This window comes from Sus scrofa, chromosome 8 (assembly GCF_054392235.1).
Source record: "Sus scrofa isolate SSC_HxYL_T2T_F1_AM1 chromosome 8, Sscrofa_HxYL_maternal_Yorkshire_Landrace_v2.0, whole genome shotgun sequence".
In the NCBI taxonomy this organism is placed as follows: domain Eukaryota; kingdom Metazoa; phylum Chordata; class Mammalia; order Artiodactyla; family Suidae; genus Sus; species Sus scrofa.
The window spans coordinates 78227176-78252099 of NC_139390.1; the positions used below are offsets into that span (position 1 = coordinate 78227176).

At 36.8% G+C, this 24924-nt stretch overlaps 1 protein-coding gene and 1 non-coding gene across 3 annotated transcripts in view; one reads left to right on the forward strand and one right to left on the reverse strand.

The window, feature by feature from the left end:
• NUP54 (nucleoporin 54) overlaps positions 1-24924 on the reverse strand; it is a 36217-nt gene that overhangs the window by 9758 nt on the left and 1535 nt on the right. For both annotated transcript variants that reach the window (XM_003129118.7, XM_021101458.2), the window contains 8 exons: positions 22555-22638; positions 22311-22463; positions 13120-13346; positions 10434-10621; positions 9538-9734; positions 7715-7769; positions 7200-7293; positions 548-655 (listed from right to left, as the gene is read on the reverse strand). In XM_003129118.7, the coding sequence (XP_003129166.3) occupies positions 548-655; positions 7200-7293; positions 7715-7769; positions 9538-9734; positions 10434-10621; positions 13120-13346; positions 22311-22463; positions 22555-22638 (1106 nt within the window). The remainder of the gene's footprint in view (positions 1-547; positions 656-7199; positions 7294-7714; positions 7770-9537; positions 9735-10433; positions 10622-13119; positions 13347-22310; positions 22464-22554; positions 22639-24924) is intronic.
• LOC146400875 (small nucleolar RNA SNORA19) lies at positions 1781-1905 on the forward strand. Its single transcript, XR_014814188.1, has one exon. It is a non-coding gene; the product is annotated as a small nucleolar RNA SNORA19 (small nucleolar RNA).

The window sequence follows — 24924 nt, forward strand, 5'->3', positions numbered from 1 at the left end:
ATTCTCCTGAGTATACCTTTTGCTGTATCCCAGTGATTCTGCTATATAAGGTTTGGTTTCATAATTTCAATATTTATTGCTATCCATTCTTTTATTTCTTCTTGATAATTTTTGATTTCTACTGTAATGATCTGATACATGCTTTTCTTGTACCAAGATGACTTATCATCTCACTGCTCGCCCCCTACCCTTTCAATAAAATGTGAATTTTAGTACATTTTTACTTTCTTCACCCAATCCTGACAGACCTCTCCTCCAGCTTCTAGGCTTTAATGAAAAAGTTTGTGGTACTTTCAGTTTCAGACTATTATTATTATTTCCTTTTAGTCTGTCTGTCTTCTACTGAAAAAAATCCATATTTAGCACTTCTAATATTCTAAAATTGTGGTGATGGTGGTACAACACTGTGAGTACACTAAAAATCATTGAATTATACACTTTAAATACAAAAACCATATGGTGTGTGAATTATATCTCAATAAAGCTGTTTTAAAAAGCAGCAACTGTCTTAAAAATATTGGGGAAAAAAAAAAATCCAAATTACTACCTGTAAGGTTCTGTGGGAAAGATCCATGAGTTTCCTCTTGTACTGTGCAATTTTGGCCATAGTTGTAGTTTGATTCTTCTGTAATTCACTAATATCTTCAGATATGATCTGTTTTTTTCAAAAAAAAAATTTAAGGTAAATTAAGTATTGATATCACAATTATTTATCAAGTTCACCTATGTGCAAAGTCTGATACTAAGATGAGCCTGAGAGTCATCTCTCAACATATAAACTCTTTCCCCTTTAAATCTCCTTTCATATTTCTTCCCATTTTGTACATCTAAAAATTAAAAAGTACCATTCAAAGATTTCTTTAGAGCTCTAGGAAATTTAGTGATGAGGCAAAGGATATTAGAAAAAGGAAACATACACTTCAGTAACAATTAAGGAATCTGAAGTCATACTACTGAACACAGCCAACAACCAGACCACAAATGAAAAACGTTAAGGTCTATAAAGTGACATGCAGGAGGGGCCTTAATAGACAATTAAATCTAACTATTTGCAGAAAGTACAATATATATCTATATATATATGGCTATATATATATATATATATATATATCAGTATTAACTCTTACAGAATATACTATGGAGGGATGTGCTCAGACTGGAAAGGAAAAGGAAAGATACTAACTACACAACTGAAGACATTTTTACGCCTCTGGATTTTTATTTTTCATTATTTTTAAATCTTTTTGCTTTTCAGGGCCACACATGCAGTATATGGAAGTTCCCAGGCAAGGGGTCAAATCAGAGCTGCAGCGGCCAGCATATGCCACAGCCACACCAGATGCGAGTTGTGTCTGCAACCTACACCACAGATCGTGGCAAAGTGGGATAGAACCTATATCCTCATGGGATACTAGTGGGTTCTTTACTGCTGAGCCACAACGGGAACTCTGCCTCTGGATCGTTGATTTGTTCTCTGCCTGGCCCAAAATCTTACGTCCTACCTTACAAAATTCTTAACCTTACAGCGTGAGTTAAAATCCTATTTTGTTAAACTTTCCCGATTAGATTTCTTGGGGGCCATGACGGCGGCATGTGGAAATTATTGCACTCATGTCACAGCAGTGACAAGAGCCACAGCAGTGACAAGTCTGGATTCTTAACCTGCTGAGCTATCAGGGAAGTCTCCAACCAGAACTAACTCCATTATCACTCCTATCATAATTTATAATTCTACGACACTGGCTTACATTGAGATGTTACAAGTAAGAGGGTAAGAAGATTGTACAAGACCACTGACCTACTTTATCTCACATGTGAGTGGTATTATTTCTTAAGTGCCATACAAATAACTGAAGATTAATTAGCAGTATAAACAGTAATGCTGCCAGTCTCCTTCAGTCACGCACAAGACTGTACAAGACATACTTCAGCAAGTGTCTTCATACACATGTCTATCACATTTTAAGGAACTTTCCAATGATAGACTATGTTGAAGGGACAAAATTAGGTGGCTGTATTTTATATCATGTAGCCCTGAAACGCTCCCCATCGCAGTTTTAAAAAGTTGGCAGGAAAAAAATAAATAAATAAATAAAAAACTGGAGTTCCCGTCGTGACGCAGTGATTAACGAATCCGACTAGGAACCATGAGGTTGCGGGTTTGATCCCTGCCCTTGCTCAGTGGGTTAAGGATCCGGCGTTGCCGTGAGCTGTGGTGTAGGTCGCAGATGCGGCTCGGATCCCGCGTTGCTGTGGCTCTGGTGTAGGCTGGCAGCTATAGCTCCAATTCGACCCCTAGCCTGGGAACCTCCATATGCTATGGGAGCGGCCCAAGAAATGGCAAAAAAAAAGACCAAAAAAAAATAATAATAATAATACATAAATAAATAAATAAAAAGTTGGCAGGGCTTCTAGACAACAAGAGTAATTACACTATTCTTCTATACCAGCAATACTAAGAAAAAATAGAAATGTTACCATTCAAGTATTTATTGACAAACATTAAAACAATTTAGGAATTAACCAAGAAAAAACAATGTATGATTTTTAAAGGGTTTTGTCTTTCTGCTTTTTAGGGCTGCACCCATGGCATACATAGGTTCCTAGGCTAGGGGTTGAATCAGAGCTAAAGCTGCCAGCCACAGCCACACCAGATCTGAGCCGCATCTGCAACCTACACCACAGCTCACGTCAATGTCAGATCCTTAACCCACTGAGTGGGGCCAGGGATCAATCCGGCATCCTTGTGGATACTAGTCGAGTTCGTTACCACTGGGCCACAATGGAAGCTCCCAAAAGAATTTATTTTAAAGCTTTTACAAAGGACATGAGACCTCAATGAGTGAAGAAACACATGTTCATGATGGAATAATTTAATGTTATTAAGATTCAATTATCTACGAATTATATATTTAATGCAATTCCAACTAAAATCCTAGCATTTTGAAAAACTCATACTAAATATGTTATAGAAGAACAAAGACCCATAAGAGCTTAAAAATCTGAAAAGAACAACAAAGGACTATAGAGTCACTCTACCACATATCTTTAAGATATACTACAGAGCCATAAGAATAAAAAAAATGTGAAACTGATTTAAGAACAGATTACTTCACATATACATTGGAACTTGGTTTGATAAATGCTTTGATAAATTAGTGAGGAAAATGTCAGTTTTGGGGGATGACAATGGAAAAACTGACCCACTATTTAGAGAAAGTTGGGCTCATTCCACTTAGTATATATAAACTCAACTCCATGGGGACACAAGACCCAAATGTGAAAGGTTAAATTCTAAAATATAAGAAAAAAACGCAGAAAACTCTTAGATAGACTTGGGGTAAGGAATGATTTTTTTTTTTTTTCTTTTTATGGCTGCACCTGCAGCATATGGGAGTTCTCAGGCTAGGGGTTGGAATTGGAGCTGCAGCTGCCAGCCTACACTATAGCCACAGCCAACACTGGATCCTTAACACACTAAGCGAGGCCAGGGATCGAACCTGTATCTTCACAGACACTATGTTGGGTTCTTAACCTGCTGAGCCACAATGGTGATTCCCAAGGAATGATTTCTTAAGCAAATTCCCAAAAAAGAAAACACAAGGAGAAAGAAAAAAAACCAAAATCAATGGATATCATTACATTAAAATTGAAGTTTTCTGTTTAACTAAGAACACTAAAGCCAGTTAGCAGAGAGATGAGAAATGTGAGAAATATTTACAATGTTATAAACAGACTAGGGATTAAAATCTGGAATAAATGATGAACTCCTGAAATTCAAAAAGAAAACCTATGAAGTCCAATAGAAAAATTGGCAAAAGACATGAACGATTTTGATTCTAGACAAGGTGGACCTGGAACATGCCACTCCATCTGACCTGTAGAAGATAGCTGTAAAACGTGAAGAGAATGCATGGGCAACTTCCTGAGGACTCTGAAAAATAAACAGGTGGTAGAAGGAAGAAAGTACGACTTTGAAGTACTACAGACCTGGTGGTAAGTTTACCATTATTTTTCCCTCAGGTAGCACCCCTAGCTTGGTTTCAACACAGCCCCAAGCTGATAACTCCAAGTAAAGCCTATTAGTTCTGCTGTAAAGAGATACATTATAATATCTAGAGAAATGCTTCTCCCTTTCAACACTGGCTATGAATCTGAGCCAGATTAATTCTTTGTTGCAGTGATACTGTTCTGTACACTGTAAGATGTTTATCAGCATCCTGGTCTCTACCCACTAGATATACAACACCTCACCTTACCCCAACCCAGCTGTAAGAACCAAACAAGTCTCCAGACATTGCCAAATGTGCCCTAGGGGACAACACCACCACCACCCGCAATGAGAACTACTGCCCCAGAGCAGCTACTAAAAAACTGATGAATGTTGAAATGACAATAAACTAAAAACAGAATACCAAAAAATGTCCAAATAACCCAGAAGAAAGCAGAAAAGAGGAAAGAGAAAAAAAAAAAGGAAAAACAGAGGGAAGAGTTAACAAGACGGTAGGCCTAAATCCAAATTGTATCTGTCTACAAAAAAAATTTCAAATATGATAATGGTAGGTTAAGAGTAAAACAATGTGGAATTCCCGTTGTGGCTCAGTGGTTAACGAATCTGACTAGGAACCATGGGGTTGCGGGTTCAATCCCTGCCCTTGCTCAGTGGGTTAACGATCTGGTGTTGCCGTGAGCTGTGGTGTAGGTCACAGACGAGGCTCGGATCCCACGTTGCTGTGGCTCTGGCGTAGGCTGGTGGCTACAGCTCCAATTCGACCCCTAGCCTGGGAACCTCCATATGCCGTGGGAGCGGCCCAAAGAAATAGCAAAAAGACAAAAAAAAAAAGAAAGCGAGGGTGGCTTTGTGTTAGTATCAGAGAAAGCAGACTTCAGAGCAAAGACAACTGCCAGGTATAAAGAGGAACATTATAGAATACTAAAAGGTATCTGGGCCAAGAAAATGTAACGACTCTAGATACAAATGTACCTAATAGCAAACCTTCAAAATACATTGTGAAAAAAACCTGATAGAACCAAAAGGAGAAAAAGACCAATTCATAACTGTAGCTGGAGACTTCAACTCTCCTCCTGCAGTAGAACTAGTATACAGAAAAATCAACAATATAGAAGAACTGGACAATTTACCAAATGGATCTCACTGATACTAAGAGAAAAAGCCAAGAACAGCAGAATCTGCATTCTTTTCATAGGCATGTGGGTTAAAAACCTTTACAAAGTTAATAGAAAACATACAAAGTTCTCTGACCATAACAGAGTTAGGTAAGATACCAACAAAAGAGGGATTATCTCCAAGCACGTGAAAATAAAACACTTCTAAATAATTCATTAGGAGTTCCCGTTGTGGCACAGGGGAAGTGAATCCAACTAGGAACCATGAGGTTGTGGGTTCAATCCCTGGCCTTGCTCAGTGCATTAAGGATCCGGCATTGCCGTGAGCTGTGGTGTAGGCTGCAGAACTGACTTGGATCTGGCATTGCTATGGCTGTGGTGTAGGCTGGCTCCGATTTGATCCCTAGCCTGGGAACCGCCATGTGCCGTGGGTGTGGCCCTAAAATGACAAAAGACAAATAAAATAAAATAAAATAAAATAATAGATAATTCACTAGTCAAAAAATCCAACAAACAGAACCCTCAAGGGAAATTAGAAAAAAAATTTTAATACATCAAAGACGAAAATACAACATTATCAAAATTTGTGGGATTCAAGTAAAGCCGTGCTTAGAAGGAAATTAACAGCATTAAATGCCTTTTTTAGAAAAGAAAGGTCTCAATAACCTAAGCTGCTAACTCGAGAAACTATACATAGAAAAATAAACCCCTAAACCCAAAGTAAGCAGAATAAAGGAAATGGTTAAGCAAAAATTTATGAAACTATAAACAGAAAACGGGGGGGGGGGGGGGACAACAAAACCAAAAATTTGTTCTTTGAAAAGATCGATACAATTGACAAACCTCCAGCAACACTGACAAAAATAAAGAGAAATAATAGCTCCTTTGGTCTTACTATGAAGGACTTGGTCACACCCTATTTATATTACTGTGGACAACTCATTTTAAAAGTGATGCATTTTTCAACGTATGCATCAAAAATTCAACGTATCCACAAAAAAAAAAAAAAAAGAGGAGTTCCCGTCGTGGCGCAGTGGTTAACGAATCCAACTAGGAACCAGGAGGTTGCGGGTTTGGTCCCTGCCCTTGCTCAGTGGGTTAACGATCCGGCGTTGCCGTGAGCTGTGGTGTAGGTTGCAGACGTGGCTCGGATCCCGCGTTGCTGTGGCTCTGGCGTAGGCCGGTGGCTACAGCTCCGATTCAACCCCTAGCCTGGTAACCTCCATATGCCGCGGGAGCAGCCCAAGAAATAGCAACAACAACAACAACAACAAAAGACAAAAAGACAAAAAGACAAAAAAAAAAAAAAAAAAATTTCAACGTATCCAACCTAAGATAATAAGGGCCTAGATATCATGTCACATTCAAAAACTATCTGGAATTTTTAGCCAGAGAAATTATTACTTAAATATCTATAGGGCTGTCACAGGAACACAGTGGTTACCTACAAAGCATGCCAGAGAAAATGGATATAAATTACAGCAAGGTAGATTCTGGGGCAATGTAAGAAGAATCTGTATTGGTTAGAGCCAGCTGACAATGAAAGGAATTGCTTCATAGAACACTAAGCTTTTTGTTACTCAGAGTCTGAGTCTGAAAATCTAATTAGGATTTCCATAAAAGAGAATGTGGGGGTAAACTTTTGGAACCTTTACAATTTGATTATTAAAGTCTACCTTATAAAATATTAAGGAAATTCAAACATTCAATAACTTAAATTTGCTTCATTAACCTGCAATAATAGTCTATGACACCATTATCATAATTGTAGCCTTCATTTTCACAAGTCCCCATAAATAAAATGTCTAATAATATGCATTCTCTGGCTGGAAATGAAAAATAATATCTAATTTGTTAGGCCAACAATTCTAAACTCATTGTTAAAATATATCAAATAAGATTTACATGATTTTGAAGGCTCTGAATAAAGAAGTCATGTAAAACTGTAATTGTTAATTTGCGATACACATTATATTGCTTCCCCTAAGGCAAAAAAAATAATAACATATGGTAAAAAGAAATGTCTGCAACCTCTATCCTCCCAGGCCCAGAGAACGAAGCTCAATTCTTACATCTAATCTGGTTTGATGCTGCTTAGTCATCTGATCTTGGACCTTCAGTCTTCGAAGAAGTTCCTTAAAACCCACCATTGGTACAGGAATTAACCTGAAGAAATGCAGGTGGTCAATTTTCAGACTTAAGCCTATTATTACAAAATACAAGGTAATATTTTCATAATAACATTCATGTAATGTCACATTAAATTCCTGTGGTTCAAAGGCAGACCCATGACAATGAAATTAACAATGTTACACCACAGATATTTAATTCAATTTCCTTATTTTATGAATAAAGAAATACGGTTTGGTCAAAAACTGCATTATTAAATGCAAAAATATAATTAGAGGACTGGTACTCAGCGACTTCGTTTTCACCATACTATGCTGCATTATCACAATCAACATTCTTTAAAAAGCAATGAAAATGAAAATAAACTCACCTCAAATATAAGATACATAGTTAACAGCCTGCTTCCCTAGCAATAAATATTAGTTCTTATATGAAAACAAGCTGAAGATACACTTACTTTTCAGAATCAGGGTTGTCCACCTTGGCTTGTTCCCAGATAATAGGATCGACACCTACACAAAGAAGAAATATTTTTTCTAAAAGGAACTACTTCTTATTCTTACAGTATCTGTATGGGAAAGGCTTTCCTAAAGTTAAGATATAAAATCTAGAAGCTGGAATGAAAACTGATTGTCAAATATGAGCACTATATCATAAAACTCCAGACCATAGTGAGTTAGAAAAGACCTTGTTTTTCTTACAGTCAGAGACAATAGTATAGGTTATAAATATCCTACATTTAAGCAAGTCATATGACTTGTTGATATAGGGCAACCTAAATTTGGTTGTGTCCGGGATTGAGCATTGCTTGCTCATTTCATGTATTGCTTTTCTGCTATGAAAGATGGTCCTCTGTATACTGCAGAGTAAAGCTGTTTCTTGCAGATAAGAAAAAAAAGGGACCACAACAAAAAAAGCTTGTTTTATAGGATAAACTTAGAAAAGAAAGCTTGAAAGCAAATATTTATAACCTATAGGATAATAGATTGACCTCCAAAATATAGGACAAATTCCTCTAAATCAGAAATACAAAAAATTTAATAGAAAACAGGCACAAAAATTATAAACATGTGGCTAATAAACAGACAAAAATACGGTCTTCAGTAGTAATCAGGGAAATGCAAATGAAAATAAGTACTGATTTTTTGCCATCAGAATGGCAAAATTAAAAAGTCTGATAATCCCCATTGTTGGCAAAAATAGATCAAAAAGAGAAAACATTAGAAAATATTTAAATGAGAAAAATAACACGTTCATGTTATGAATGTAAATGGTAGAACTTCCTCTGGAGAGCAATTTGGCAGGAGTACACAGCAATATATAAAGTACAGTCATCCCTCTGGTACCTGCAGAGGATCAGGGTCAGGACGCACCCCACTCCCAAGCCTGCTCAAGTCCCTTACAAAAAACAGCATAGTGTTTGCATATAACCTACACCATCCTCCCATACACTTTAAATCATCTGTAGGTTACTCACAACAATACAATGGAAATACTATGTAAATAGTTGCTGGGGCACAGCAATTCATTTTGCTTTTTGGAACTTCCTAGAACTTGTTTTCCCTATCTTGGGGCTGGGTTAGTTGAATGTACCAATGTGTAATCTTGACTCTAAATTTTTACACTCAGAGAAATACATGTCGTGTGTTCTAAGATATATTTACAAGGACGTTAACTGCTGCTTAGTTTATAATTAGTGAAAATGACTTCCATGTAATTTTTTTCCATGTAACTGACATGGAAAGTATTATGAAATACCCTAAGTAAAAAGGCAGTTTGCAGTGAATGCATAGTGCAGAGTCCCTTTTTTTAAGGATTTCCATAACATATGCTTATATTAAAATTGCAGATAAAGGACTGATAAAGTACCACAAATTATTAATAGCAGTTCTGTAGAAGAGAGGTGAAGAAGATCTGTCACACAGTCAATCCACTTATGCCATTTAGAATCTTTTAAGCTGAGAACACATTCAGGTTTTATCTGAACACTCAGTTAAAAAGAGATAAGCCAGACAAAAATAAAATACTACGATTGAATTACCTTTGGGTAGATGGACTATGGACTATTTTTCTTTATTTTCATCATTTCCAAAAATTTCTAAAACATATTAGCTAGATGATGGAAAAAACTAAATGAATGAATAAAAACATTCAAAACCTTGTCCCAAACAAGCAGACATGTGAATAAGCTGCCATTAATTACCAAGCAACATAGAGGAAGCATGTATTTTCTAATATCTTTCATTTCCTCAACTCAACTCCATGACTCTGGAAACATACCAGCAGGAGGATTCTGTAAAAGCTGTTTGATCTGTGCAGGAGAAAGTTCTGTTCTAGTCATAGAAAGGGTTACACCAAGCTGCTGCAGTTGTGTTTTTATAATGGTTTGTTCAAAATGGGCATAGAGTGTTGTAGCTGGAACTCTTCTTGAGGTACCATTTGGAGAACGCTCAACAACATAAATGACAACTTCTGTCCTAGGGGAAAAATAACCAAGTCATAATATATGGAGCACATAACTCACAGCCACAAATATAAATGTAGCATATGACTTTGGATGGGTACTAGCTGAATTCAGAAAGAAAGTTAAAAAGAGGTAGACAAATAGGATATTATCTGTAAAAGGAATGCTTAGCTGCAAAGTCCTATACAAATTTACTATTTTTTCCAGAACTGAGAAGTACTTTGGAGGTTCTGTTGAAGCTTATGGGTTGCTTCATTGCCCCTAAGACCAAAAAGTAAAATTTGATTTCAGTTATTATATCTCACTAATAAATAATCCTACTAACCCAAAATATTCTAAAGCAAAAGTCTTGCTGCTAAGTATGACAACTATACACAGGACAAGAGAAACTAATCATATTTATCCATAAATGAACACGAAGAGTAATCAGTCAAAACATTCCAATAGTGTCTTTGTGGCCTATGATTTGCACACAGTCATGATTAATGCTTCTTCCTGTTTCTGAATGAAAAATCTAAGAAATTATTAGCATCTAGTAAGTTAAGAAACCCAAGATTAAGAAAAGAGTTTTTAAACAAATGTTTCTATAAATATGGAAGAATCACTAGCTGAGAAATAACACTCTGCTTTGAGATTTAATTTGTGCTTTAAACAACAAGCCTCTTTGAATCAAGGCACCCAGAAATATATAGTATATTTAGTGTATACTTACTGATCATCTGGTAATGTTTTAATTCCCTCTACATTTACAGTAAGGGTCTGGTTTCCTCCCAAAACTTTATGTAATGATTCTACCAACTGCTGTTGCTGGCTTCGAATATCCGTTTCCTTTTTGTTGAAAACTAAAACCACTAGGCCATCTTCGTCTTTATTATTGGGCATACAACTGTAACCTACTGCCTGTGGAATAACAAAATAATTGACCTTAAATCACATGTTCAGCATTAATAGCTTAATATCTGCTACAACAGGAAAAACAACTTAATGTCTGATAATGAAGGAAACATGTAATGGTTCTTTCTACCACTCTGTACCCTAAGAGGTCACACACTAATAGAAAAACTTTTCTATCCAAGAATAACATAAACTTAAGAGAGTGAAATTAAAACTTCCTCTTTCTTGGAGTTCCTGTTGTGGCACAGTGGAAACGACTCTGACTAGTAACTATGAGGTTGCACGTTTGATCCCTGGCCTCGCCCCATGGGTTAAGGATCTGGCATTGCCCTGAGCTGCAGTATAGGTCACAGACACGGCTCAGATCCCATGTTGCTGTGGCTGTGGTGTAGGCCAGCAGCTGTAGCTCCTATTTGACCCCTGGCCTGGGAGCTTCCATATGATGCGGTTGCAGCCCTAAAAAGCAAAAAATAAAAATAAAAATAAAAAATTAAATAAAATAAAAACTAAAACTTCCTCTTCCACAGAGTAACTGAATAGCTTTCTCTGAAAAACTTTTTTTTTGACCATGCCTGCAGCATGTGGAAGTTCCTGAGCCAGAGGTTGAACCTATGCCACAGCAATGACCCAAGCTCTTGAAGTGACAACGCCAGGTCCTTAAGGTACTGCACCACAATGGAACTCCTACAGAACTCTGGAATCCATCATTATTAGGTGTTTCTGCACACTGCCAAAACAACTCTGAATGCATAAAAATGACTGCAAAAGTCATGGACCAAAATGTATTTCACTATACTTTTGACTCATGGAATCTTAAGTTTTTATAAAGATACATAAAGAAACAATTTACTAAATAAATACTTTTAAAATAACAGTGTCAACTTATACATGCCATAAAGTATGTCTACATTATTTTCTGGTTTCATTTAATACAAAACTTGTGAAATAAGTTAGTTTTCATATAATATTAAATATGACAAACTATGCCTTCCTAAAGAATTACTATTACATTTTTAGACAGAAGCCTTTCTCTTTTGTCACCACTTATAATGCATTTTTAAAAGAATTTAAATTTACTCTAGATTAGTTCTTTATATATTTTATCCTATGTGTGTTAATATGCCAATTAAAAAATTGTTATATTCAACCTATGTCTACTGTATACCTCATAGTCACTAGTATTAAAATTTCATTTATTCACACTCAAAAGATATACTTTCATTTTGTTAGAGTGATGAGATAAAGAGATACTCTAACAAGATATGCTGGTCACTTTCTGCTATTTAACCACATTCAAGGATCTGATCCTTAGTTTTGCAACTCCAAACACAAACTTAGGTACACACTGATCAGGTTTAAGGGACTGGAACAGGCAACAAAACTAAAAGATGTTGACGTATAAACTGGATTGCAATATGTTACTTTTTTATGAAAAATACATTATCAAGTTGACCTAAATAGTCTCACTGGCTGATGAACAGAACCTCTGAGAAATCAGATTCACAGAGCAAATTGTTTGGCAGGCACATGGAATCAGAAAATGGAGTATATTGTAACGGCTTTGGCATCCAGCTAATGGCAATGATAGGATTATACATGCCAAGCAGAAAGTTTCCTCTATCTGCTGGTTACAGTGTACTTTCCTGGACAGTATTAGATGAAAACTACTAAATTCTAGCTTTGGGTCTCCCTTTTTATATGTAACAAGGAGATCATTTCCCCTCTGTTAACATTTTTTTCCCTGTTATAAATTACATTCCTAGCACACCTTCCTTCAGTCATATTCATCTCAATCACATATGTAAGAAATCACTCATATTTTATAATTTCTGTACTTTTAAAACAAGTATTATTATGCCATAACATTTCAAAGAGTCCTAAAAAACCAAGCAATAGTTTGTTTTTCTTTTTAGGGCCACACGTGCGGCATATGGAAGTTTCCAGGCTAGGGGCTGAATCAGAGCTGCAGGTGCCGGCCTACACCACCACCACAGAAACGTGGGATCCGAGCCACCTCTGCAACCTACATCACGGATTGCAGCAACACTGGATCCTTAACCCACTGAGCAAGGCCAGGGATCTAACCCACATCCTCATGGATACTAGCCGGGTGCTTAACCTGCTGAGCCACAACACAAAGTCTTCCAAGCAACTGTTCTTCTTGGTATTATTTTAATCCAAACATCATATTCTCTCATACGCTCTTCAGATTAAGATCAAAAACAGGAGTTCCCGTCATGGCGCAGTGGTTAGCGAATCCAACTAGGAACCATGAGGTTGTGGGTTCAATCCCTGGCCTCGCTCAGTGGGTTAAGGATCCAGCACTGCTGTGAGCTGTGGTGTACGTTGCAGACATGGCTCGGATCACGAGTTTCTGTGGCTGTGGTGTAGGCCAGCGGCTGCAGCTCTGATTTGACCCCTAGCCTGGGAACCTCCATATGCTGTGGGTGCGGACCTAGAAAAGACAAAAAAAAAAAAAAAAAAGATCAAAAACAGTATAATACCTTAAATCGGCAAAAAGGATTTTCTTGCGTGAATTCCACTGGTGGAATGTTATTGTTGAAATATCCTTTTCCTGTTCCCCAAAAGGCCTGTAGTTGATTCCATTTCGCCAAAATAGCATCTCTCTCATCTCCCAGTAGTGTTGGAGCAGAAAGAGCACTTGCAGTATTTATCAGTTGATTGGACTGGGTAGGAGCTTGTGTAGGCTGACTGAAGAGACCACCTAATGCTAAAAATGTACCCCAAAATTAGTTTCTGAAAAAAAAAGGATCAATCAATTCAGATTCTAGATATGGTAGGCAGAATAACCCCATTCACCCACTCGGAAGGTCCACATCTTAACCCTCACAACCTATAAACATGTTACCTTAGACAGCAAAAGGAATTTTGCAGATGTGATTAAACTGATATCATCTAACATGAGCGTTCTTAAAAGGGAAGAGGGGGGACAAAGTCAAAGTGAGATCCAAAGATGCTATGCTGCTGAATTCGAAGATGGAAGAAGGAGCTATGAGCCAAGAAATGCACCGATTCTACAAGATGGACAAAGCAGGGAAATGGATTCTTCCCTAGAACCTTAAGAAGTAACAATCCTGTCAACACCTTAATTTTACTTCATTTTTTTAAAACTTTTATTAGAGTACAGTTGATTTAACACATTATGTTAAGTTTCAGGTGTACAGCAATGTGAATCAGTTATACACATATACACACACACCATTCTTTTTCAGATTCTTTTCCCTAGGTTATTATAGAATACTGAGTAAATTCCCCTGTCCTATACAGTAGGTCCTTTGTTATCTGTTTAACATATAATAGTGTGCATATATTAATTCCAATCTCCTAATTTATCACCCCCCCACCCCATGTTTCCTCTTTGGTAAGTTTGATTTCAAAACATTTTCATGTTTCTGTTTTCTAAATAAGTTTTGTATCATCTTTAACTTAGATCCCACATGTAAGTGGTTATGATATGATACTTGTCTTTTTCTGGTTGATTTAACTTCACTTAGTATGATAACCTCTAGGTCCATCCATTCAACAACTTAATTTTAGCTCAGTGAAACTTAAATTTCTGGATTTCTCATCTCCAGAACTATAAAATAATATATTTTAAGTTACTAGATTTGTGACACTTTGTTAAGGCAATAATAGGAAACTAATATGCTAATGTTTATAATATTAAACTTACTTTTCTAATATTATCTTAATAAAATTAATTCCACTACCAGAATATAAATTAGAGCCATAATATTCGATCCATACCAAAGAAAAGGTAAAGCTTGTGAAGTTGCAGAAGACAGTCTAAGAGAACTCTGGGACAAGGTTAACACACCAACATCCATATTACAGGAGTGCCAGAAGGAGAAAAGAAAGGGCCAGAGAAGATGTCTGAAGACATAATAGCTGAATACTTCCCTAACAAGGGAAATACTCCCTCAAATCAGGGAAGCAAGAGTACCATATAAAATAAACCCAAAGAGGAAAACCCTAAGACACATATTAATCAAACTGACCAAAATTAAAGAAAAAATATTGAAAGCAGCTAGGGAAAAGAATCAAATAACATACAAGGGAACCGTGATAATGTCATTGGCAGATTTTTCAGCAGAAACTTGGCAGGCCAGAAGGGAGTGGCAGGATATACTTCAAGTGATGAAAGGAAAAAACCTCCAAGATTACTCTACCCAGCAAGGCTCTCACTGAGATTTGAAGAAGAAATCAAAAGCTTTACAGACAAGCAAAAGTGAAGAGAAGTCAACACCACTAAACCAGCTTTACAACAAATACTAGAGGAACTTCTCTAAGTGGAAAAGAAAAGGCAACAACTAGGAAAAAAAAATTACAAATGGACAAAGCTCACCAGTAAAGGCACACATACAGTAAAGGGAGGAAATCATCTACACACAAATATGCCACCAAAATCAGAAACTGTGAAAAGAGGAAGATACAAATGCAGGACTCTGGAGATGCACTTGCAATTAAGAGACCAACAACTTAAAATAATCTTGATTACCTATAGACTCCCATATCAAAACTTCAGGGTAACTGGAAACCAAAAATCTACAACAGATATACACACAAATAAAAAAAGCAATCCAACTACAACAAAAAGCAATCCAACCACAAGAGAAGAGAACAAGAAGGGAAGAAAAAAGACCAACAAAAAGAAAGCCAAAACATTTAATGCAACGGCAATAAGAACATGTATATCGGAGTTCCCGTTGTGGCTCAGTGGTTAATGAATCGACTAGGAATCATGAGGTCACGGGTTCGATCTCTGGCCTTGCTCAGTGGGTTAACGATCCAGCATTGCTGTGAGCTGTGGTGTAGGTTGCAGACGTGGCTCGGATCCTGCGTTGCTGTGGCTCTGGCGTAGGCTGGTGGCTACAGCTGCAAATGGACCCCTAGCCTGGGAACCTCCATATGCCGCAGGAGCAGCCCAAGAAATGGCAAAAAGACAAAAAAAAAAAAAAAAAGAGAGACCATAAAAAATTGAAAGTGAGAGGATAGAAGAAAATATTCCATGCAAACGGGAATCAAAAGAAAGCTGGAGTAACAATACTCGTATCAGACAAAAATTGCAGGATACAAAATTAATACACAGAAATTGACTGCAGTTCTATATGCTAACAACAAAAGAGCAGAAAGAGAAATTAGGGAAACAATCCCATTTACCAACACATCAAAAAGAATAAAATATCTAGGAATAAACCTACCTAAAGAGACAAAAGACCTGTCCTCTGAAAACTATAAGACTCCGATGAAAGAAATCAAAGATGACACAAACAGATGAAAAGACATACCATGATCTTGGATTGGAAGAATCAATATTGTCAAAAATGACTTAACTACCCAAGGCAATCTACAGATTCAATGCAATCCCTATCAAATTACTGATAGTATTTTTCATAGAACTAGAACAAAATATTTTAAAATTTGTTTGGAGGCACAAAAGACCCAGAATAGCCAGAGCCATCCTAAGAAAGAAAAATGGAGCTGGAGGAATCAGGCTCCCTGATTTCAGACTACACTACAAAGCTATAGTCATCAAAATCACATGGTACTGGCACAAAAAACAGAAATATTTATCAGCAAACCAGACAGAAAGCCCAAAATTAAACCCACTCACCTACAGTCAACTGATCTATGACGAAGGAGGCAAGAATATACAATGGAGAAAAGACAGCCCCCTCAACAAGCAGTGTCAGGAAAACTGCACAGCTACATGTGAAAGAATGAAATTAGAACACTTCCTAATACCATACACAAAAACAAACTCAAAATGGATTAAAGACCTCATTATAACATCAATACTATACAACCCTTAGAGGAAAACATAGGCTGAATACTCTCTGACATAAAAAACAAACCACAGCAATCAATTACCTTCTTAGATCCACCTCCTAGAGTAATGACAATAAAAACAAAAATAAAGAAATGGGACCTAAGCAAAATTAAAAGTTTTTGCACAGCAAAGGAAACAAAAAGACAACACAAAGAATGGGAGAAAATATTTGCAAACGAAGTGCCTGATAAGGGATCAATCTCCAAAATTTATAAACACCTCTTGCAGCTCAATACCAAAAACCCAAACAACCCCATCAAAAAAATGGGGACTTCCCGTCGTGGCTCAGTGGTTAACGAATCCGACTAGGAACCCTGAGGTTGTGGGTTCGGTCCCTGCCCTTGCTCAGTGGGTTAAGGCTCCAGCGTCACTGTGAGCTGTGGTGTAGGTTGCAGATGCAGCTGGGATCCCACATTGCTGTGGCATAGGCTGGAGGCTACAGCTCCGATTCGACCCCTAGCCTGGGAACCTCCGTATGCCACAGGAGCGGCCCAAGAAATGGCAAAAAGACCAAAAAAAAAAAAAATTGGGCAGACGATCTAAACAGACAATTCTCCAATGAAGACATACAGATGGCAAAAAAAAAAAAAAAAGATATTCAGCATCACTATTTATTAGAGAAACGCAAATCAAAACCAAATGTGAGGTACCACCTTACACCAGGCAGAATGGCCACCATTAAAAAATCTACAAACAATAAGTGCTGGAGAGGGTGGTGAGAAAAGGGAACCCTATTACACTGTTGGTGAGAATGTAATTTGGTGTACCCACTATGGAAAAGAGTATAGAGATTCCTCATCCTCGAAACACTAAAACAGTATGGAGATTCCTCATTCCTCAAAAAACTAAAAGCAGAATTACCATTTGATCCGGCAATCCCACTCCTGGGCATCTATCCAGAGAAAACCATGACTTGAAAAGATACATGCATCCCGATATTCATTGCAGCACTATGTACAACAGCCCAGACATGGAAGCAACCTAAATGTCTGTCAACAGAGGAGTGGGTAAAGATGTGGTACCTATACACGATGGAATATTACTCAGCTATAAAAAGGAATGAAATAATGCCATTTGCAGCAACATGGATGGACCTAGAAGTTATCATGCTAAGTGAAGTTAGTGAGACAGTGAGACACCAACATCATATGCTATCTCTTACATGCAGAATCTAAAAAAAGGATACAATGAACTTCTTTGCAGAACAGATACTGACTCACAGACTTTGAAAAACTTATGGTTTCCAAAGGAGACAGGATGGGGGGATGGGGGAATGGGCTGGGGGTTTGGGATGGAAATGCTATAAAACTGGGTTGTGATGATTGTCATATAAACTATAATTGTAATAAAATTCACTGAGTTAAAAAAAATGCCACTATAAAAAATTTCCTTTCTTATTACAAAGAAATACATAGCAAAAAACAAAAAACAAGAAAAAAACAAACAAAAAAACAAACGGACAAATTCTAACCTAAAGCTTTAGCTGGTTGTGTAACTTTGGACAATCACTTATCCTCTCTGTGTTACAATTTCTCCAATAGAAAGAAGAGCTAAGTTATTATATCATATCTTTCCAAAGTGCAAGATAAGAAAGTAACTCTGGCAAATGAAATCACAGCTATCAAGCAACAGCTGTGTCACTAAATGGGCTAAATCATATATAAAAACTTCTCTTAGTTATCTGATTATATATTCTTTTAAAAGTCTGTTTGGTGCTATATGCCTTTAATGCCTCATATCATCTGCTCATCTCACTTTTTAACAAAGGGGAGAAGAGATCTAAGGCTCAGAGCTCAAAACAAAGATACGTAGCCAAAAGTTATTAACACTATTATTATATTTTCTATGGACTTAATTTCAATTACCCTTTCTTTATAGCAAGTGATACTGGTTTTCCACTTAACAGCAGTAGTTTGAATTTTTCTTTAAAAGTAAACATATTTAATGTTTAAAAAAGTAAACTGATTTAAAGAAAATTCTTTAACAATACAAATGTTAAGTAAATAAAAGAAAAATCATGAATACCAAAATGACCCGAGTTTTAGGACCACTATATCAGATGATATTTAAGTTTTCTTTCAGCTCTAAAGGCTACAAGTACCACGAGGTCACTGGGGCTTCTTCAGAGCTAGAGAGGGGCTGCCATTACCCTCCACACATGAATATTATTAACTCCCAAAGGGGTATATATGAAAACAGTAAAGAATTAGACTAGAAGTCAGAAGACTTGAATCCTGGTTACTATAAGCTCACTTTGTAGCCTTGGTCAAGAAATTCCTAGGCTTCATCTTCCTCAATTTTTAAATGAGATAAACTATTATCTATACTAATTTACATTCATCTTCCCCCTTTACACTTCACTCTGGATTCCAACCACACTAGCCTAACTCAGAGCTCACTAGCTGGAAGGCATTTGAGAAACTCAACTAACAAAATCCAATAGACTCTTTTAAAGCATTAGCATATTAGACTTCACATACCTTTGTACCTTTTTAGGGCCCCCCTTCAGCCCCCAAAGAAAATCTTCAACTTTTACTGAATATGTATCTTCGGTGAAAAACTCTTTTCCCTGAAATTTCCTGACCATACAGTCTCTCCTGGTTTTATACCATACATACATACATACATAATACATACTTTCATGCATTCATTCACTGAGCATTCATTCAACAAACATTTACTGAGTACTAAGTGTCCAACACAGAGGTAAACACTAAGGATATTATGGTAAACAAGACTGGTTCTTTAAACAAACTGAGCACATCAAACAAATATTAATAGCTATGATAAGAGCCTCAGAGAAGTAGAGTCTGTGAGAGTCCTAAATGAAGGAGCTAATCAAGCCTGGGGCAGAAGGGTCTAGAGAAGGCTGTCCCATGATGTGAGAAAAAGAATATATATATGTATGTGTGACTGGGTCACTTTGCTGTACAACAGAAAATTGACAGAACACTATAAACCAGCTATGATGGAAAAAATAAAAATCATTAAAAAAAAAAAAAAAAGAAAAGAAAAGGCTGTCCCATTAGAACTTCAGTTAAAGTCTAAAACAGAAGTAAGCCAGGTCAAGGAGTAGCAGCAAAGAAACACAGCATGTGCAAAATCTCTGTGGCAAAGAGGAAGGGAAGATGAGCTGGCAAAAGCAACAAGGATAAGGAGCTCCTGCTGTGGTGAAACAGGATTGGCGGCCTCTTGGGAGTGTTGGGGTGCAGGTTCCATCCACAGCCCAGCAAAGTGAGTTAAAGATCCAGCGTTGCCACGGCTGTGGCTTGGATCAAGGCTGTGGCTGGGATCTTATCCCTGGCCCCAGAATTCCATACATCACAGGGTAGCCAAAAAAAGAAAAGGCAACAAGGATACTAAACAACAGACTAGGGAAAAAAAAAAGATCAGGCTACTATTGAAGTTAAGGGTTCACAGTGGCCAAAAATATGACAATTTGAGGATCAAAAAGAATAAAATGTAACCAATTCAAACACATTCAACTTATTAAAGCTCATGCATTCAAAATGGTATTTTTTTTTTTTTTTTTTTTTGCCAAGCCCAAAGCATGAGGAAGTTGCCGGGCCAGGGACTGAACCCACGTCATAGCTGTAACCAAAGTCACAGTGGTGACAATGCAGGATCCTTAACCCACTGGGCTACAACAGGAACTCCCAAAATGATAGTTTTTAAAAGTAAATATTAAAAATTTAGAAAATCTCAACTCCTTAGACACCATTAGAAATAACCAGGCCACCAACAACTTCTTACAAAAATTGTCAAATAAAAAGAAACAATTTATCATGCCTTTCCTATACAAACTATATTTCAGAGTGACCAAGCAATCTTGAGGGAATGAAGAAAAACTCCATTTACAGAAGAATTTCAGTGTGGAAGAGACAGCAGAATTAGGAAATAACCATTTTGCACTCCTAATAAAATAACTGAGTTAAAGATCTGGTGGATGTCTCTGTGGTGGCATGGGTTCAACCCATGGCCGGGTGCAGTGGGCTAAGGATTCAGTGTTGCCACAGCAGCAGTGTGGGTCACAGCCTACGGCTCAGATATGATCCCTGGCTTGGAAACTTCCATGTGCCACAGGTGTGGCCAAAAAAACCTGATTAAGGCAATGACCATCAATGAATGAAACCATTAAGTTAGAGACTGGTGGGGAACTTTACAAGACAGACTGGCTCTTACCACCTGAACCCAGTGATCAACCTTAGCATCTCTAAAACAAAGTCTCTTAATACGACGCTATATGAAGCACACAGCACCACCTGCAAAGTATTCATGCTAAAAAGTCAAACTAGGGGATGAAGTTAAACGAATCTACAAAGAAAACAAACCCAGAATGGGAGGTATTTCACAGGACAACTGGCCCAGTATCTACAACAATTCATGAGCAGGGAGGGGAAAAAAAGAAAGAAACAGAATAGGAAACTGTCTACACTAAAAAGAAACTTCAGTGACATAACAAGTGAATGTGTGGATCTTGTTTGGATCATCATTCAAACAAAACAACTGAAGAAAACTTTACTGAGATATATTGGGAAATTTGATTAAGGCCTGGGTATTAGATGATATCAAGGAATTACCTACCTGTGAGTTGGAATGACTCCATGTTTTAAAGAGAGAAGCACGTAAAGCAGTAAGAATAGGGTAAAATGACATGTTGGAGATTTGTTTTAAAGTACTTAGCAATTCAAAAAAAAAAAAAAGGAAGAAAAGGAGATCAATAAAACAAATGTGACTTTTGTTGAATCTATTTGGTAAAATATGGGGTTTTCTATTCTCTTTGTGTGTTAGAATTTTTCACAACTAAAGAACAGAAAATGTTGATTAGATTTGAGATGATTAATGACCTTCATATTGGATTGGGTAAAGAAAGCAGAAACCAGATTAGTGTGAGCAAAGAGGAAACAGAAGATAGCAGAAGATCCCATTCGTCTGCACCTATTTCAAAGAGTTTAAGAAGGGGAGAAGACGTGATAGCAATGATAACTAAAGTAAGATGTAAAATTAAAGCAGATTTATTTTGTTGTTACTATTTTAAGAAAAAAGAAACTTCAGACTGTTTAAATGTGGATGAGAAGAATCTGTGGGTAGAGAAGCTGAAGACTTTTTTAGTGGGGGGCTGGGGGTGGCCTGGGGTGGGAGTTTGCTGGGAAGAATAATCAACAGTACAAGGGTTCCCAGAAGGTAGGAGGAACAAGATCCAGAGCACAGGCGAGAAGAGAAGTGGGAGTTCATGCTGCAGCTCAGGGATTCGCAAGAAACCGACACAGTGTGAGATCCGAGTTCGAGCTGATCCTTCGACAAATTAAAAAATAAAAAAGAGGGCTAAAAGAGTAACTCACAGAGATTTAAAACAAATAGCACTAAACATTACTGTTTATACACTAGAGTGACAAAACAATAAAGAAAGGAAGTAATCAACATAAATGCAAAACTCTAATTCCTTTGACCGGGAAGTGACAAGGAAGGGAATGGGGGGGGGTGACCAAGGTGGCTGGCCAGGGTCTACCTCCTGACATGGGCAGTGGTACAAGGTGTTCACCTTATAATTCACGAACCTGTACTTTTGTATGGTTTTCTATACTCATGTTATTTTTAGCAACTAGGACAAAATAATTGTAATGGAATGATTCTAAACATAAAGGCCTTAGAATCATAATCATGCCAGCCTGCCTTCTCCCCAGCTGCTATCATCATATATAAACACAAGATGTGGAATCCTATGGAATATAATAGTTAACAATTCCTCAAAAAAAAAAAAAAAAAATCCACTAAAGTGTTTTGAGCAGTGCACTTTATATTGTCATTGTTTTATGTTTGAAAACAAAAACCTCTTATACTTACTAGTTTGTTGTTGTTGCTGCTGCTGCTGTGTATTAAATCCTCCAAATCCAAGTCCAGTTCCCAAACCAGTACCTAAACCAGTACTAGTTCCAGTTGTTGTGCCAAAACCAGTACCAAATCCAAAACCTTTGTTCTGAGTACTACCAAAGAGTCCTTTGAACGAAAAATTGAAATTAAGTTAAAAAAAAAAAAATCTGACCTCTAGTTCATTTGCTTCTACAAATAATAGAAGATGTCCTCTTACCAGTAGTGCCAGTGTTAGCTGGAGCTGAAAAGCTGAATGCAGAGCCTGCTGTTGTAGATGTTGTCCCAAATCCTCCAAACCCACCTAATTACAAAGGACAAATAAAATAGGAAGAATCTTTTGTATATACGTGAGGTAATTTCTTTTTCAAATTACATAAGTAAGTGTGCCATATGAAAACAAAATATATTGGTTTAATTTTTCCTTTCTCTACTTTTAACTTCAATTTTTTTTAAATGATACTACTAATCGAGAAGTCAAAATGTTACAAGAAATGAGAGACTAAGTATTTAAAGTAGAAATACCACAATGCAATATATGTCTTTCAGCTAAAGGGATGATTAAGTTACAGCTGAGAAAACACGTGTTAAGCCTATTGCCATATTGTTGACCAAACTCTAAAGTGACTATGTATGTATTTCTAGAGTAGGGGGTTGCAGATTCAAATGCCTACAAGATATAGGCTGATGACATTAATGAGTGAAGCAGACTAGGTGTTTACTGAGTGGTGGAACTGATCAATGTAAACAGTTTTTAAAAATGGCAGCAGTGCCCATATTCCAGCAGACTGCTGCTGCAAGAATGGTAGTTTAGTAGTGTTATACATTCCCATTTTCCTCCAAGAGAAATAGAAGATCTAGATTTTCCACGTGAAATTTACACAATTTTAAACCCTAATTCAATTGGTTTTTTGCAACGAATTCAAATATTTTTAGAAAGGTGTGACATCGTATCAGCAGGCTGTGATGCCAGTTTGCAACCTTATTTGGTGCAAATTCATTTATATTCTACTTTAGCTTATATTTCTCCTTAGTCTCCATCAAGACTAAGCAACTTTTAAAATGAAACATACCAATATGCTGATTTTTATACAAGAATGTGTTTCTTGAAGGAAGAGATAAGGGGAGAAAAACACAAGGAGGAGGCAGATGCGGGAAGGAGAAGAGAGCTATCACAAGGCTCTGCACCACAGTTGAGTAACGGTGGCCAATACACCAGTTTCATTTTTACATAATCTAGGGACAAAATTAATTTTAACCATATCTAACAACATGAATGGAATAAAATGCTAATCAATCTAAAATTGTGGGGGTTTTCCCCCTTACTATCAGCCATCACCTGACTACCAATGTGGTGCCAGTGGTAAACTTTAAAGACAAATGTTTGAACCATTAGTGCTCCCTGAGTTATGCCACAGACTTCTGGGATTCTAACCTTTAATCTCATGTATTTCTGGCATAAGAGACAGATTTGTCAATATTGTAACACAAAATATAAGAAGGAAAATGAAGACTCAACCCATTGGTGGTAATCACATAATTCTGTCTTAGAAAATTATTCAAGAATAGACTACATGTTGCATGCAGGCACAACCAAATATTCTACTACTTGTAGGTTCTACTGCAATACTACAAATTGTAAACAATTTGATAAGTACCACCTAACATACTGAACATTGTTCCTAATCTTTTTCATTACTTATAAATTTCATAGAAAAACTAAGATATATTCTGAATTGGCTATGCAATAAAAACATTAGTAACTATCCTAACATACTCCTAATACGAAAAATGTTTATTAGTAATAATGGATCTGCAAGGATAAAAAAAAGTAAACAAGAATGTCTATCAGTCCTATTGCTGAAGACTAAGTTAATGTACATAAAAGTCGTTAAAACACAGTTATATTATCGCAACTCAGAACTGAACAGTAATAACTCCAAATGAACATGAAATCAAGCAAATACCAAAGGTTTATTTATTGTTGAATCAAGAGCTGGGTAGGTTTGTTTGGAAACATAAATTTCAAAACAATGTTTCTCTTTTACCCAGTGCCAATTTTAAGCAAAGAGGGGAAAGTAAACATACCAAACAACAGTGATGTGTGATCATTTTAAATATACCTTAATGATAATGGATTATTTCATCTTTGGAATTTTCAAGTATCCTTCAAAACTTTTTCAAATTGAATGCAAATTGCAAAAAAAAAAAAAAGTGATTGCACAAAATGCCAAATTTCTCAAATAAGTCTCATGGAAAAGACATGTTTACCAAATGCATATAATTGGCATGGGCATACACAGTGGAATGTAAGAGAATATGGACAATAAATTCATATACGAGCAGCTGAGGAACAAGACTTTTTCTATAGGGTCACTGTAGGCGAGGTACACATACCTGTTTTAAATTTATGTATATAAATAAATATACACACACAGAGAATAGTTTGTATTTTGCACAATTTGCAATGAGCTTCAAACAATCCATATAGTTACCAAAATCTTCATAATTAGCTTTTTGAGTGCAAAGATGTCTAGCCTACCTTTTAGAACTCAATGTTATCTGACAAATTAAGATACTCTCTGATCAC